This window comes from Mauremys mutica, chromosome 3, assembly GCF_020497125.1.
Source record: "Mauremys mutica isolate MM-2020 ecotype Southern chromosome 3, ASM2049712v1, whole genome shotgun sequence".
NCBI classification, from domain to species: Eukaryota; Metazoa; Chordata; order Testudines; family Geoemydidae; genus Mauremys; species Mauremys mutica.
In genome coordinates, this window is record NC_059074.1 from 128,429,016 (window position 1) to 128,441,550 (window position 12,535).

Below are 12,535 nucleotides of genomic sequence, written 5' to 3' on the forward strand. Positions count from 1 at the left end.
CTGGACAAGTGTTCCTTCCCTTATCTATAGAGCAGCATTGTTGAAGGAACCATCACATGTACACCTCTACCCCGATATAACACGAATGTGATTATAACGCAGTAAAGCAGCGCTCGGGGGGCTGCGCACTCTTGCAGATCAAAGTAAGTTCGATATAACGCGGTTTCACCTATAACACGGTAAGATTTTTTGGCTCCCAAGGACAGCGTTATATCAGGGGAGAGGTGTATTTGTATGGTACTGTAGTTTCCTCTGTCTAAAAGTCTTTAGGATTCAACAGAGAACTGTCCCCAGAATGAAGGGGAGAGGTTCAGAAAGCTGTTGTAATCTTTGTGCTTTGCCACTAATGCAACTTTGAAGAAACAACCATGCTTGTATTTCAGAAGTGGGGAAGGAAAATAGTTACAGATGCACAAGAAATTTATTGCAATAACTTGACTAAATTACCTTCAATCTGCTTTATGGTACTGTATAACACTCTGCACTAGAAATTTTAGTCTTAGCACTGTGGTTGGTGTTACAGGTGTGCATGACATTAAAGTGTTCATCTACCTCTACATACTTCTCTACTAGCCAAACTTACATTTCTTGAGTGTTTGAAGTAGAAGCTGAGATTTGCTATATATTTTTGTTTCTGAGATTTTGGGAGGTCTAAATATAGCTCACATTACTTCAGTTTCAATTTTGAAACTTATTTCATTTCACATTTTTAAAAAGCCCCACTTAAGGGTTTGCTAAGAATCTTTCTTTACCGCCCTGGGCTGGATTTGAAGTAGTGACCTACAGTCATTTCCTCGTGATGGCTCTTCAGTGAGCTTATTAATATGAACTGATGGCCTTAACCTGGTTTGTACAGGATAAGTGTCTAAATCAGTACAATCGTCAGTGCCACTGATGTGAAGTGCATCTTTGCTGGCAGTCTCAAAGAATGCACTGATTTAATTCATATATTTAAAAACAAAGCAGCTTTCTCTTCTCATTTGCATCAGGCTCATTGCCTGTGGGCAGGATAGCATGTTGAAGATGGCTCTTCTGTTGCCTTTAGTTTACATAATTTATAGTTAGAAGACTTTTTTGTTTTCCCCTGCTGTTAATGTCACTTTTCACAAGCACTAAAATCCCTTTTAAAGCATTAAAGTAGGAGGCTTCTTAATACTGTTTAAGATTTTTTTACAGTTACAACCATTATGTCTGGCATGGCAAAATATCTTGCTTGTTAGGTTTTGGGGTTTTTTTTTGTTTTGGTTTTTTTTTTGTTTTTTTTGAACTACAATTTATATTCTGTGAAATGTTAAGACTAGTTCTTGGCATACTGCTACTATTTAGCTCATGGTGTTTTGTTTTGTTTTTGTATTGTGAACTGAACTATAATTAGTGAGAGGTTTAAAACAGACACTTCCTGTTTCATTCGTATATATTGTTTGTTTTTGGCCAGTTTTGTATATTGTGGTATTTATTTCTTTTCTGCTCTGGCCTGGAATGAGAAACATTTCAAACTTCTAGTGATATGATATTACTTACAGTAATGTGAGAGAGACTACAAATCACTCATGCTAAAGATTCTTGTTTTGGTGAGTCACGAGGAGACTGAGTGAATCTGTTTCCAAAACATCTGGATTCGAATTTTTTTAGCTCAGGCTACACTGGAATGCATGTGAAATCTTTCAGTTTTTAAACCCTGCTAACGAAAACTGAAACAGAAATATTTCCTGTTTTACAGGCTGCTGGTTCAACTCTGTAGTACTCACATTTGTACCCTGTACTGCCCACGTTCTGTACTGGAAATATTGGTTGTGTTCCGTAAGATAAGCACACAGTGCCATCAAGTGTCAGATCAAGTTATTGCTAGCACTGAAATGAGATACAAAAAGTGGATAAACAAGATACTGCGTTCGCGACAGAGGCATAACTATCTACGAATGTTAAACAGGTTAGTTAATGTTTTTTTTCCTTTTTTTGGAGGTGAAGGGGTAATTTAAGAGTGGACTTATCAGAGTAACTGAACACTTCTTTCCTTTTACTCTGCATGTGTACTCTTTCATATTCTGTTTCTAAAATGTTAAAGCTAACTAGGTTTGTGTGTCATTGGTCTACTTAGAGTTAAGAATCTTCCCTAATTTCCATTATATGCTAGTATATTAATGCAAGTAAAACTCAAACAGGAGAATAATTTATTTGGGTATCTTTAACATTTTTCTCTATTCTGGCCTGGAATTATTAGGGTCCAAATAAAAAGGTAATTTAAATGTTTGGGTTTTTTTAGTTTGTTCTCTTGGATGAACCTAAGCACTAAAAAAGGAAAGGAGGAAAAAAAGTGAAACTTCCAGTCTGTTAAAACTGAATTACAGCGGTTATCCCCATCTTATCACTGCTTCTCTCCTCATTTTATCGAGTAGGATGCTGGCCCAGATCAGGAGTAATGGCTAGGATTCCATTCATGTAACACCTAACCAGCAGTGTTGCTTGGAGTCTATGATTAAGCTTTAAAAATATGAGTGGGGTCAGGGAAATGAAAATTCTAAAAAGTTAAAAATAATTTTAATATTATCTGGGATTACAAATGCTAAAATGCCTGAGTCATATATATGCTTATTTAATGGTGTCACTAAAAATGTGTATTAATGTAAATTATTATGTATTCTCAACCATAACCAGTACTTAATTTTTGCCAGGGCTAAGCCCCAGCCCCTCTAGGCTTGGCAGTTCATAGCCCTGGGCACCTCTGGGCTTGCCGCATCAGTTATGAATGTAAAAAACTTGCTTGAGCCCTGGCACCTCTTTCATTATAAATTCAGCACTGACCATAACCCTATCTTGACACATTTTTTTTCCTCTGGAAACTTAAATATATGGCTTTTTTCTTGCTTGTAAATTGTTTATAGCTATAAAAACAACAAGGAGTCTGGTGACTCTTAAAGACTAACAGATTTATTTGGGCATAAGCTTTCGTGGGCAAAAAACCTCACTTCTTCAGATGCATGGAGTGAAAGTTACAGATGCAGGCATTGGGGAATACATCACAAGCGGAGAACCAGTGTTGACAGGGCCAATTCGATCAGGGTGGATGTCGTCCACTCCCAATAATAGATGAGGAGGTGTCAATTCCAGGAGAGGCAAAGCTGCTTTTGTAATGAGCCAGCCACTCCCAGGCCCTATTCAAGCCCAAATTAATGGTGTTAAATTTACAAATGAATTTTAGTTCTGCTGTTTCTCTTTGAAGTCTGTTTCTGAAGGGTTTTTTTTTTCCCCCCCCAAGAATAGTTGCTTTTAAATCTGTTATAGAATGTCCAGGGAGATTGAAGTGTTCACCTATTGGCTTTTGTATGTTACCATTCCTGATGTCCGATTTATGTCCATTTATTCTTTTACTTAGGGACTGTCCGGTTTGGCCAATGTACATGGCAGAGAGGCATTGCTGGCACATGATGGCATATATAATAGTAGACGTGTAGGTGAATGAGCACTTGATGGTGTGGCTGATGTGGTTGGGTCCTCTGATGGTGTTGCTAGAGTAGATATGAGGACAGAGTAGGCAATGAGGTTTGCTATGAGTATTGGTTCCTGGGTTGGTGTTTCTGTGGTGTGGTGTGTAGTTGCTGGTGAGTATTTGCTTCAGGTTGGGGGGTTATCTGTAATCGAGGACTGGCCTGCCTCCCAAGGTCTGTGAGAGTGAGGGATCGTTTTCCAGGATAGGTTGTAGATCGTTAATAATGCGCTGGAAAGGTTTTAGCTGGGGGCTGTACATGATGGCCAGTGGTGTTCTGTTTTCCTTGTTGGGCCTGTCCTGTAGTAGGTGATTTCTGGGTACCCGTCTCGCTCTGTCAATCTGTTTCCTCACTTCCCCAGGTGGGTATTGTAGTTTTAAGAATGCTTGATAAAGATCTTGTAGGTGTTTGTCTCTGTCTGAGGGATTGGAGCAAATTCAGTTGTATCTTAGAGCTTGGCTGTAGACAATGGATCATGTGTTGTGTCCTGGATGGAAGCTGGAGGCATGTAGGTAAGTATAGCGGTCAGTAGGTTTCTGGTATAGAGTGGTGTTTGTGACCATCACTTATTTGCACTGAAGTGTCCAGGAAGTGGATCTCTTGTGTGGACTGGTCCAGGCTGAGGTTGATGGTGGGGTGGAAATTGTTGAAATCTAGGTGGAATTCTTCAAGGGCCTCCTTTCCATGGGTCCATATGATGAAGATGTCATCAATGTAGCACAAGTAGAGGAGGGGCGCTAGGGGACAAGAGCTGAGGAAGCATTGTTCTAAGTCAGCCATAAAAATGTTGGCACACTGTGGGGCCATGCGGGTACCCATAGCAGTGCCACTGACTTGAAGCTATAAGTTGTCCCCAAATCTGAAATAGTTGTGGGTGAGGACAAAGTCTCAAAGCTCAGCCACTAGGCGTGCTGTGGCCTCATCAGGGATACTGTTCCTGACGGCTTGTAGTCCATCCTCATGTGGAATATTGGTGTAAAGCACTTCTACGTCCATAGTGGCCAGAATGGTGTTTTCAGGAAGATCACCAATGCATTGTAGTTTCCTCAGGAAGTCCGTGGCATCTCGAAGATAGCTGGGAGTGGTGGTAGTGTAGGGTCTGAGGAGAGAGTCCAGATAGCCAGATAATCCTGCTGTAAGATTGCCGATGCCTGCGATGATGAGGTATCCAGGGTTTCCAGGTTTATGGTTCTTGTGTAGCGGATAGAATACCCCTGGTTGGGCCTCTGGGGGTGTGTCCAGGTAGATTTGTTCCTGTGCTGTAGCTGGGAGTTTCATAGCTATGATCTTTGTCCCATTTTTCACTAATGAATCTTTCAGAATTATTTCTTTCACTCCCCATACCCATTTTAGGGTGGAACAGGAAATCTGAAGAACAGTTTTGTATTAAAAAAAAACCTCTTACAATTTTCTGCTTATTTCTAGCATTAAATTTCTGTCTCCTGTGTTACGGCTGATTTTAATGTTGATTATTCTGGAACTAATCAACATCCATACTGTTTGTGAGAAGAATCCTTGTGATTATCAGCAGTATATAAAGTGAGTGTATATAGTATTTGCTTAATTAAAATAAATGAATAATATAGACTCTCTTCACCCTCCTTTGAACACCTTTGGTTTACATTATGTATCCTTATTGAAATTGCGGTTTAACAGCATGTGGTACATCAGGTAATCAGTCTGTTTCCCCTGTCATTGTAGTAACAATTTGGGGGACTGGTGAGGGGCTCGCTAACTGAAATATCTTTGTTTACAACATGTGGTTCAGCTAGCCACAGTTTCAATTTTTAGTAGACTTCCCATTGGCCCAAATAGGAGGATAGTCTCACATTCAAGGCCAGAATTAATAATACATAATAAACTATTTTGATTTTTAGCATGTAATCAACTTCATTATTTCCACTCTACACTTAATTGGAGATCACAGGCATTGTAAAGTGTTTGGTTGCCAAAGAAAGGAAATTGTAGGAGAGAACTCCTCTATATACTGTTATATTTCTATAGTCCCATAATATTGCATTTTTTGTGCACCACTATGAACTGCAATTCTGAAAATTATTGCTTGTCCCTGTCTTTTTCTCTCCACCCACCCTTGCCATTGGTAAAGGACAAGTGATGTAGCAATGATCATGTGAAAGTTGGGAGACTTGGAAATCAGGAAAAAGTAGCAGCCCCAAGTTGGGCATCATCAAGGTCTGGTCTGTCTTCCTTTCAGAAAGTCTTTTTAAGAAGGACTTTTTTCATTTTTTTTTTTTTATTTCTTGTAGGTTTCTAAAGTCAATCTTGCAGTATACTGAGAACTTGGTGACATACACAAGCCCGGAGAAAAACAAATGGGATGAATCCATGGAGCTTACGCACAAAGCTTTGATAAAAATTAGGACTTTCAGCGAGAGAAAGCTAACATTAATGCAGCTAGCGACACAAGTGAAGCTGTCTTGAAAACAATTGGTTTCTGTTACATCTCAAAATTATTTTTTTTTTTAAATGCCTCAAAACTTAATGTGGCCAAAATTCTTAGAATATTTCTACTCCTTTCTTTGAGTGCAGCTTCCATCAAAATGCCTTTGGAAGCAGAATTTGGCACGTAGTGACAGTGTTGCTGATTGGAGTTGGATAATTGCACTTCCTGAAAATGGAACATTTTGTCAAGTGCACAATGGACCTCAAAATGATTTCAAATGTATCTATTATTTAAGTATACTATGTGTACTTTAAACTTATTTTTTAAAAAAAATTTTATAGTGTACCTGAAAATGACCAGGAAAACAACTGAAATAAATGTATTGGGAAAAATATTGAACTGAAAAAAAGCTATCAGTGTGGTGAAGCTAATATTTGGTCCTTTCCATGGCCACATGCGACCCATTATCTCTCATATGCGCTTATACAAATCCCCCGCTCCCCCAACAACAACAACAACAAAAACCAACAAAACCACATTACAACATTTTGAGTTAACAGCATTTCCTGAAATCCTTGTTTGCTGATATTAGCACAGAAATGGGCAAACCTTGGTGTGTGATTTTTTTTTTAAGAAAGTTTTTATCTAGAATTTGCAACTGTTTACATGCAAAAATACTAACATTTTTGTGTTCTCAGCAATAAATATTGAGTATTTTTTACACTCACTGTCATGGTACCTTTTTTGGTTAGTTTAATTTTTCATTTTATCTGCTAATAGCGATCTTTAATTATTCATAGTTTGGGTAGAAATTTGGTTTTGTACATTGAAAAATCAGAAAACAGAAATGTTCATCTTGATCCTAAAGGTGATATTATGTCCTTATGTTGCGTACCTCATTTTTATCTTTGTTTTTCAAAAATTATGAAAATAAATCTCTCTTCTGCCCCCCCAAAAGAAAAAGGGGCCTGCATGAATTCAATAAACAAGCCATCTACCGTTTTAACATCAATCCATGTTTTTTTTCCTAAAGGATGTAAAACAGATAAATGCCTCTTGGTCAGGTCACCATTTTTTAGTATTTATATATTAGTGCTGTAAGAGGTTTATTACAATAAAAGTTTGACTTGTTTAGTCTGAAGATCACTCCAGAGATATCCTTTTCTTTTGTATTCTAAAACCATTTGCTAGGTTGTATAGAAGTATGAAGATCTCCATTGGCTGTCTGGTAACTTTTGTCACTAGTGTGTGTCATTATTCTGTGCATCCAGAAAGTAATGTTTCTTTCACAATTCAATCAAAGGGGATCTGGCTAACACCATTAAAGATATGAATTGCATTTTTTTAGGAGTTATTGATCCTTCATTGAAAATCCCAGTTGGAGAACTAGTGGATCAATTATCATTTTAGTTCCTGTACATTTTATATATTGTTTGTCCAGGGAAGAGACACAAGCTTTGTCAGTCCTGCTATATACAAATATACCTCTTCCTCAACAGTACCTATAGCAGTATATTTCTCAGGTGGTATTTATAATTTTGCATTTTAAACATTCACTCTTCATTATCACATAGTCAAAAGGACATAGAAATTAGGAATGTTCCAAAGAAGGAAATGAAAATTAGTGGCATGGGTGTAAAAAGACAGGTCTAGAATTGCAGCGAATGATGTAGGTTAGAATTGTGATCACTGATCTAACTGGCCGCTAGGGTCAGGCAGTGGGAAACTTCTCCACATTACACTGGTTCAAGCCACTACGCTTAGTCCCTTCATTTCATTGTTAAATATAAAAAATAGTTATTACTCGCATAACAAAGATTTTAGAGACTCTCTGATCATTGTTGGCGTACTATCTACAATGATGCACACAGGTTGTACCTACACATTGCGCATCTTGTCTGAGAAAACTTTGGCCATTGGGTGCAGGCATACCACTTTGCAGTACTGAATGTGGCAAACTACAGCCCTCCTCCTTCATTCTTCCAACCTCTGGAGCATCTAGTAGGACCTTCACTAGACAGACATTCTTGGATCTCATTTGGAAAATGCAACTAGTTCTGAGTCAGCCGTTCACTTATTCCTTACTCTGTTGGGTCTCATGGCTGCATGTGTGGCTCATGGTTTCTGCAAAGCTAAGAATGAGAATGGTAGAGTAAATAGAAAGTGTTTTATTTTTCTTAGTCTAGTTTCCTGAAAGCACAGGTGCCTGTCCTTCGAGCTAAATGGGCTTTGAAGAACATGCTAATTAGCTCTTTGCTATGACTACCTACACTTCGCCCATCCTCTAGCCACACTTCTTTGGAATTTGTGTGCTGGGCTTTGAGGTAAGAGAAGGAACTTCAGCTCTGACCATTTAGTAAGGTGAAGAAACAACAGCAGGCCTTCAGAAGGTGTATGCGTATAACAACACACTGGATTTTTTTTTTTTTTTTGCTGACTCTTGTCTGACTTTGTAACTAAGTAACTTCTGGGGCTAGACTTTCAAAACAGTACAGCTTCCCTGTATACCACTAAAGGTGCCATATTTTCAAAGTTGCTCAGAACACAGTAGCTCACAAAGTATGTTCTCAAGCTTAAATGTGAAAAGATTTGTTTTAGTCAGGAGTAAAAAGCTGTGCTGTGAGTTTGAAAATTGGGTAGAATTAGATATGCATGATATCTACTATCCTCTTCATACAGCTCTGTATTTTGCTACAAAGTTGGGTAATTTTTCAAATTCCTGGGATTGCACAAAATGCATCAGAGTGATTATTCATAGACCAGTGTTCTAATCCCCTGGTCTTTAGAGCTATGGAATTCCCTTGACCTTACATTCATGCTTGTGTTGAACAAATGTGATAGGCAGAGCTTGACTTAAGAAAATGTGCTTTTTACCAAGCACCTTTTCAGATAATTTCATAGGCTTAACATAAGTGCTGTTCCTCATGCAGTCCTTCCATAACTCCTATTTAATAAGTACACCTCTACCCCGATATAACACTGTCCTTGGGAGCCAAAAAATCTTACTGTGTTATAGGTGAAACCGCGTTATATCGAACTTGCTTTGATCCTCTGGAGTGCGCAGCTCTGCCCCCCTGGAGTGCTGCTTTACTGCGTTATATCTGAATTCGTATTATATCGGGTCACTTTATATTGGGGTAGAGGTGTATCACTGAAGAAAAATGAATAGCCATCAATGCTAGGTACTGTACAAACATGGAATTACAGACAGTCCCTGCCCTGAAGAGCTTGACTCCAAATACCAAAGAAAGTGTAACAAATGGGTACAAGATGGGGATTTTCAAAAGTACCTAAGAAAATCAGTCCCTTACCTGCTTTTGAAAATCCCATCCTAAAAATGGAAGAGAAACCTATGAGATCATCCCAGACCACTGCCTTCAAGATAGGGCAAGATACTCTCCCTCTCCCTACCCCCAGTTGGGGAGGTTTCAGATAATAAAATACTGTATATTAAAACTGAACAAGTCTCAATATAAATGTGGCTGCCAGTCACAAAACTGTTTAGTTTTTGCATGGGAATAGAAGTTTAACACTTTGAGGATCAAATACTGAAAAAAGTGATAGAAAGCATTCAGTTTGAGTCAAGTGTTCATATCCTTCGGTCATATAAATGTTATATATATTCTAGTAACACGAAAGGTTCCCAATCAGGATCACATTGTGCTAGGCACAGTACAAACATATAACAAAAAGCCAGTCCCTGCAATACTTGCTGTTCATTATTCACTATTTGTTATTAACTTGTTATCCTCCAATCTTGTGAGAGAGGATGAGGGGCAGAAATTATATCATATGACCAAATAGTCCCAAATAAGGATAAGTAACTGACAAAGCTTAAAAACTTAGATCGTAAATCCTTTTGGGTTGGGATTGCTATTTTGTTATGCAAAGATATATTTCTCCAGTAATTTATTAGCAACATGTAATTCTACCAGCTCTACCTTCAATATTTATCGTCTGACTGAATTTTAAAGGAATCTGCTGTTCACTACAGCAAACAGTTGGAGGCAGCATTTGTTAACTGAAATAATATTGCACCCTAAGATCTCTTTCTCAGCTGCTCCCAGTGACTGGTAGTAAAGAAACTCCATTATCTCTAAACCTCATTAGCAGTAATATCTACTAGATAGCAATGTCATGTGTTGTGATCATCACTTGTGCTAAAATTTTGGGTTTTTTCTATCTTCGTTTCAAAAGATTTCTAATAACCTTAAGACTTGTCTAAAAAGGCGCATCACAAATAGTGTTTTAGTAATTTGATAGTTGCATCAGGCTCACAACCACGCATTCAAGATTTATGAAATTTGCCAAAAGTTAAGATCTTCAAAGAAAAACAAATACATTTCCAAGAGTAGGCTCTATTGGCTCAATTATTAGCTTTGCAATTCAAGCTAATTTGGGATGTGATAAAAAAACTACACTGTATGTTGGTGACATTGTAAAAGTAAATGACTCCAGTTTATTCTTCATTAGTCAGAATTATATCATGAGCAAAGCTAATCCTTTATTCTCAAAAGCTAAATAAATCTGTGTTCAAGAAAACATTAGGTTTTGTTTTTTTAAAGAATCTTGTTTGGTATGAAATTGTGTTCTTGCATCTCAGCTTTGTTGCTACTAGTAATGATTTTTCAACCTGTTAGTAAGAACTGAAATGTGCTATCCTATATGCCACCCTGTTAAGAAGTATTCATTGTGTAGCCTTTGAAGCCCATGACGGGTAGCACTGAGGTTGCAGTTAAAAAGTAGGTAGCATGGATTGCAGCTGCACAAAGCAATTTCTTTACACTGTAATACAAACCCCTTTCAGAACTATTGGGACCTCCTCTTCCTACCAGGAAATATTCTTGTCTTAACTTGGTTTAGTGCACCTAGTCTGTATATGATATTTGTCCATTTTTTATAAACCATAGAACAGATGCTGGCACTGATCCTTGGTTGGGGTAAGATATCCTAGCTTCCATTGGCTGCAATGGAGCAATTACAATTTACACTAGCTGAGCATCTGACTCGTTCTATTTAGATTTCCCTTAGAGCGGATTGGTCCTCATGTGTACTGCCTTTTCAAGTTTACATAATTCACTCAGTGCTTTAGAAAGAGGTATTTTACATAACTCAAGCAAATAGAACAACATAACTAACACAGTGGTTTACTTGGCATGTTTGTTGCTATGCAATGCTTTTACAGTTACATACAAAACATCTAATTCTTCCATTTAAAATTATTTTTTCCACTCTAAACATGCAGGGTCCATGCTTGGGAGGAGTGCCACAGCAAGTTGGGACATCTCTTTTTGAAACCCCAAGAGTAAATGAAGTTCAGTTATCAAATGGAATTAGTTTTGGCATACAGGCTTCTAATCACAGATGGATTAGGATGAAAATACCTCCAATTTGCCAGGCCTGGAGGCTTCTGAAAAGCTCCCTCACCTCCATGACTTCAATCAATGGGACTATCCCTGGTAGTAAGTGTTGGCACGATGAGACTCCATGTGTTTATTCTGGAGGAAAGAAGCTAAGGGAGTGTACACAAGTGCAACAAATGTGTTGCCTATCATGGGGTGTCCATGGCTTCTGGTATTCTTCACTGAATACCTCTTCTGTTCCACTCCCATGTATATGCATCTCACAGTTTTACTACAACAAAGCATGGGAGAACCAGCCAACACCAGTTTTTCCCATGTTTTCTTTTCTATGTAAGGGATTAGTCTTCAGTCACATATTTTCAAGTGCCAGAGAGAGGCTGAACATTAACTCTTTTCCCATGCACTGATCCTGCCCACAACCCTGCAAAATTGAAGTGCAGGAATGGTTATTCATTAACTTTTCTTTGTAGCTACAGGAAGTAAATGTACTGTGTAAACATGTGTTATACAGAACAGACAACTGTTATGATCCAGCACTAAGGGAAGAAGCACAAGTCTTTGGAGCTGCAGTGCCACTCTAGAAACTCAAAGATGCAGTCGGGCTAGTTACCGGTATATAAAATTAAACATACTAAGAACTGGTTTAGAAAAATTAGTGGTGGTATTTTTTTTAAATGCAGTTTGCTTTTATGTAATCATATGATCACTGAATATAAACATTTTCTAAGCCTGTCTGTATCTGTAACAAATGCCAGAAAATTAATAAAATATAACCTATAGTCAGCATTAAGGAATCTGGAAGTTAGGAGCCTAAGTATCTCTGTGGATTTAGGCCTAAGTGTCCTTATAGTCGTCCCATTAAAGACCAAAGGGACTTATGCTCCTACATCAGTCAGGCACTTCTGAGAATACCATCCAAAGTGTACTCTAAAGTAGAATGCAACAGAAACACCTACAGTATGTTGTAGAAGAAATATGCCCTTTTTAGAACATCTAGAACAGTTCAAGAGGTTTCCTGTTCTCTTACTATGACAACTTTGTTTAAAGTTTTCCCAAAACTAGGGTTAATGGCTGCTCCTCCCTATCTCTGCATCAGAAGATGAATCTCTATGCTAGAAGGAAGGTTGGCACCCCTTTGTATGAACAGCTCCTCCCATCACAGTTGTTGCCTACATGGTGAGACAGAGAGGATACTCCTTCTGCTGAAAATATGAAGGTATTTTCGAGGCGGTCAGGCAAAATGTTTTGACTGTTGCAATGGCCTATATGTAAGAGATTGGCCT

The 12,535-nt window shown here is 38.2% G+C and overlaps 1 protein-coding gene across 7 annotated transcripts in view; it reads left to right on the forward strand.

The window, feature by feature from the left end:
• Positions 1 to 6,612, forward strand: part of ERMARD (ER membrane associated RNA degradation) — a 28,150-nt gene extending 21,538 nt beyond the window's left edge. For all 7 annotated transcript variants that reach the window (XM_045011072.1, XM_045011068.1, XM_045011071.1 and 4 more), the window contains 3 exons: positions 1,721 to 1,930; positions 4,911 to 5,024; positions 5,753 to 6,612. In XM_045011072.1, coding sequence (XP_044867007.1) covers positions 1,721 to 1,930; positions 4,911 to 5,024; positions 5,753 to 5,927 — 499 coding nt within the window. In that variant the 3' untranslated portion in view covers positions 5,928 to 6,612. The remainder of the gene's footprint in view (positions 1 to 1,720; positions 1,931 to 4,910; positions 5,025 to 5,752) is intronic.
• The last annotated feature ends 5,923 nt before the right edge of the window (positions 6,613 to 12,535 follow it).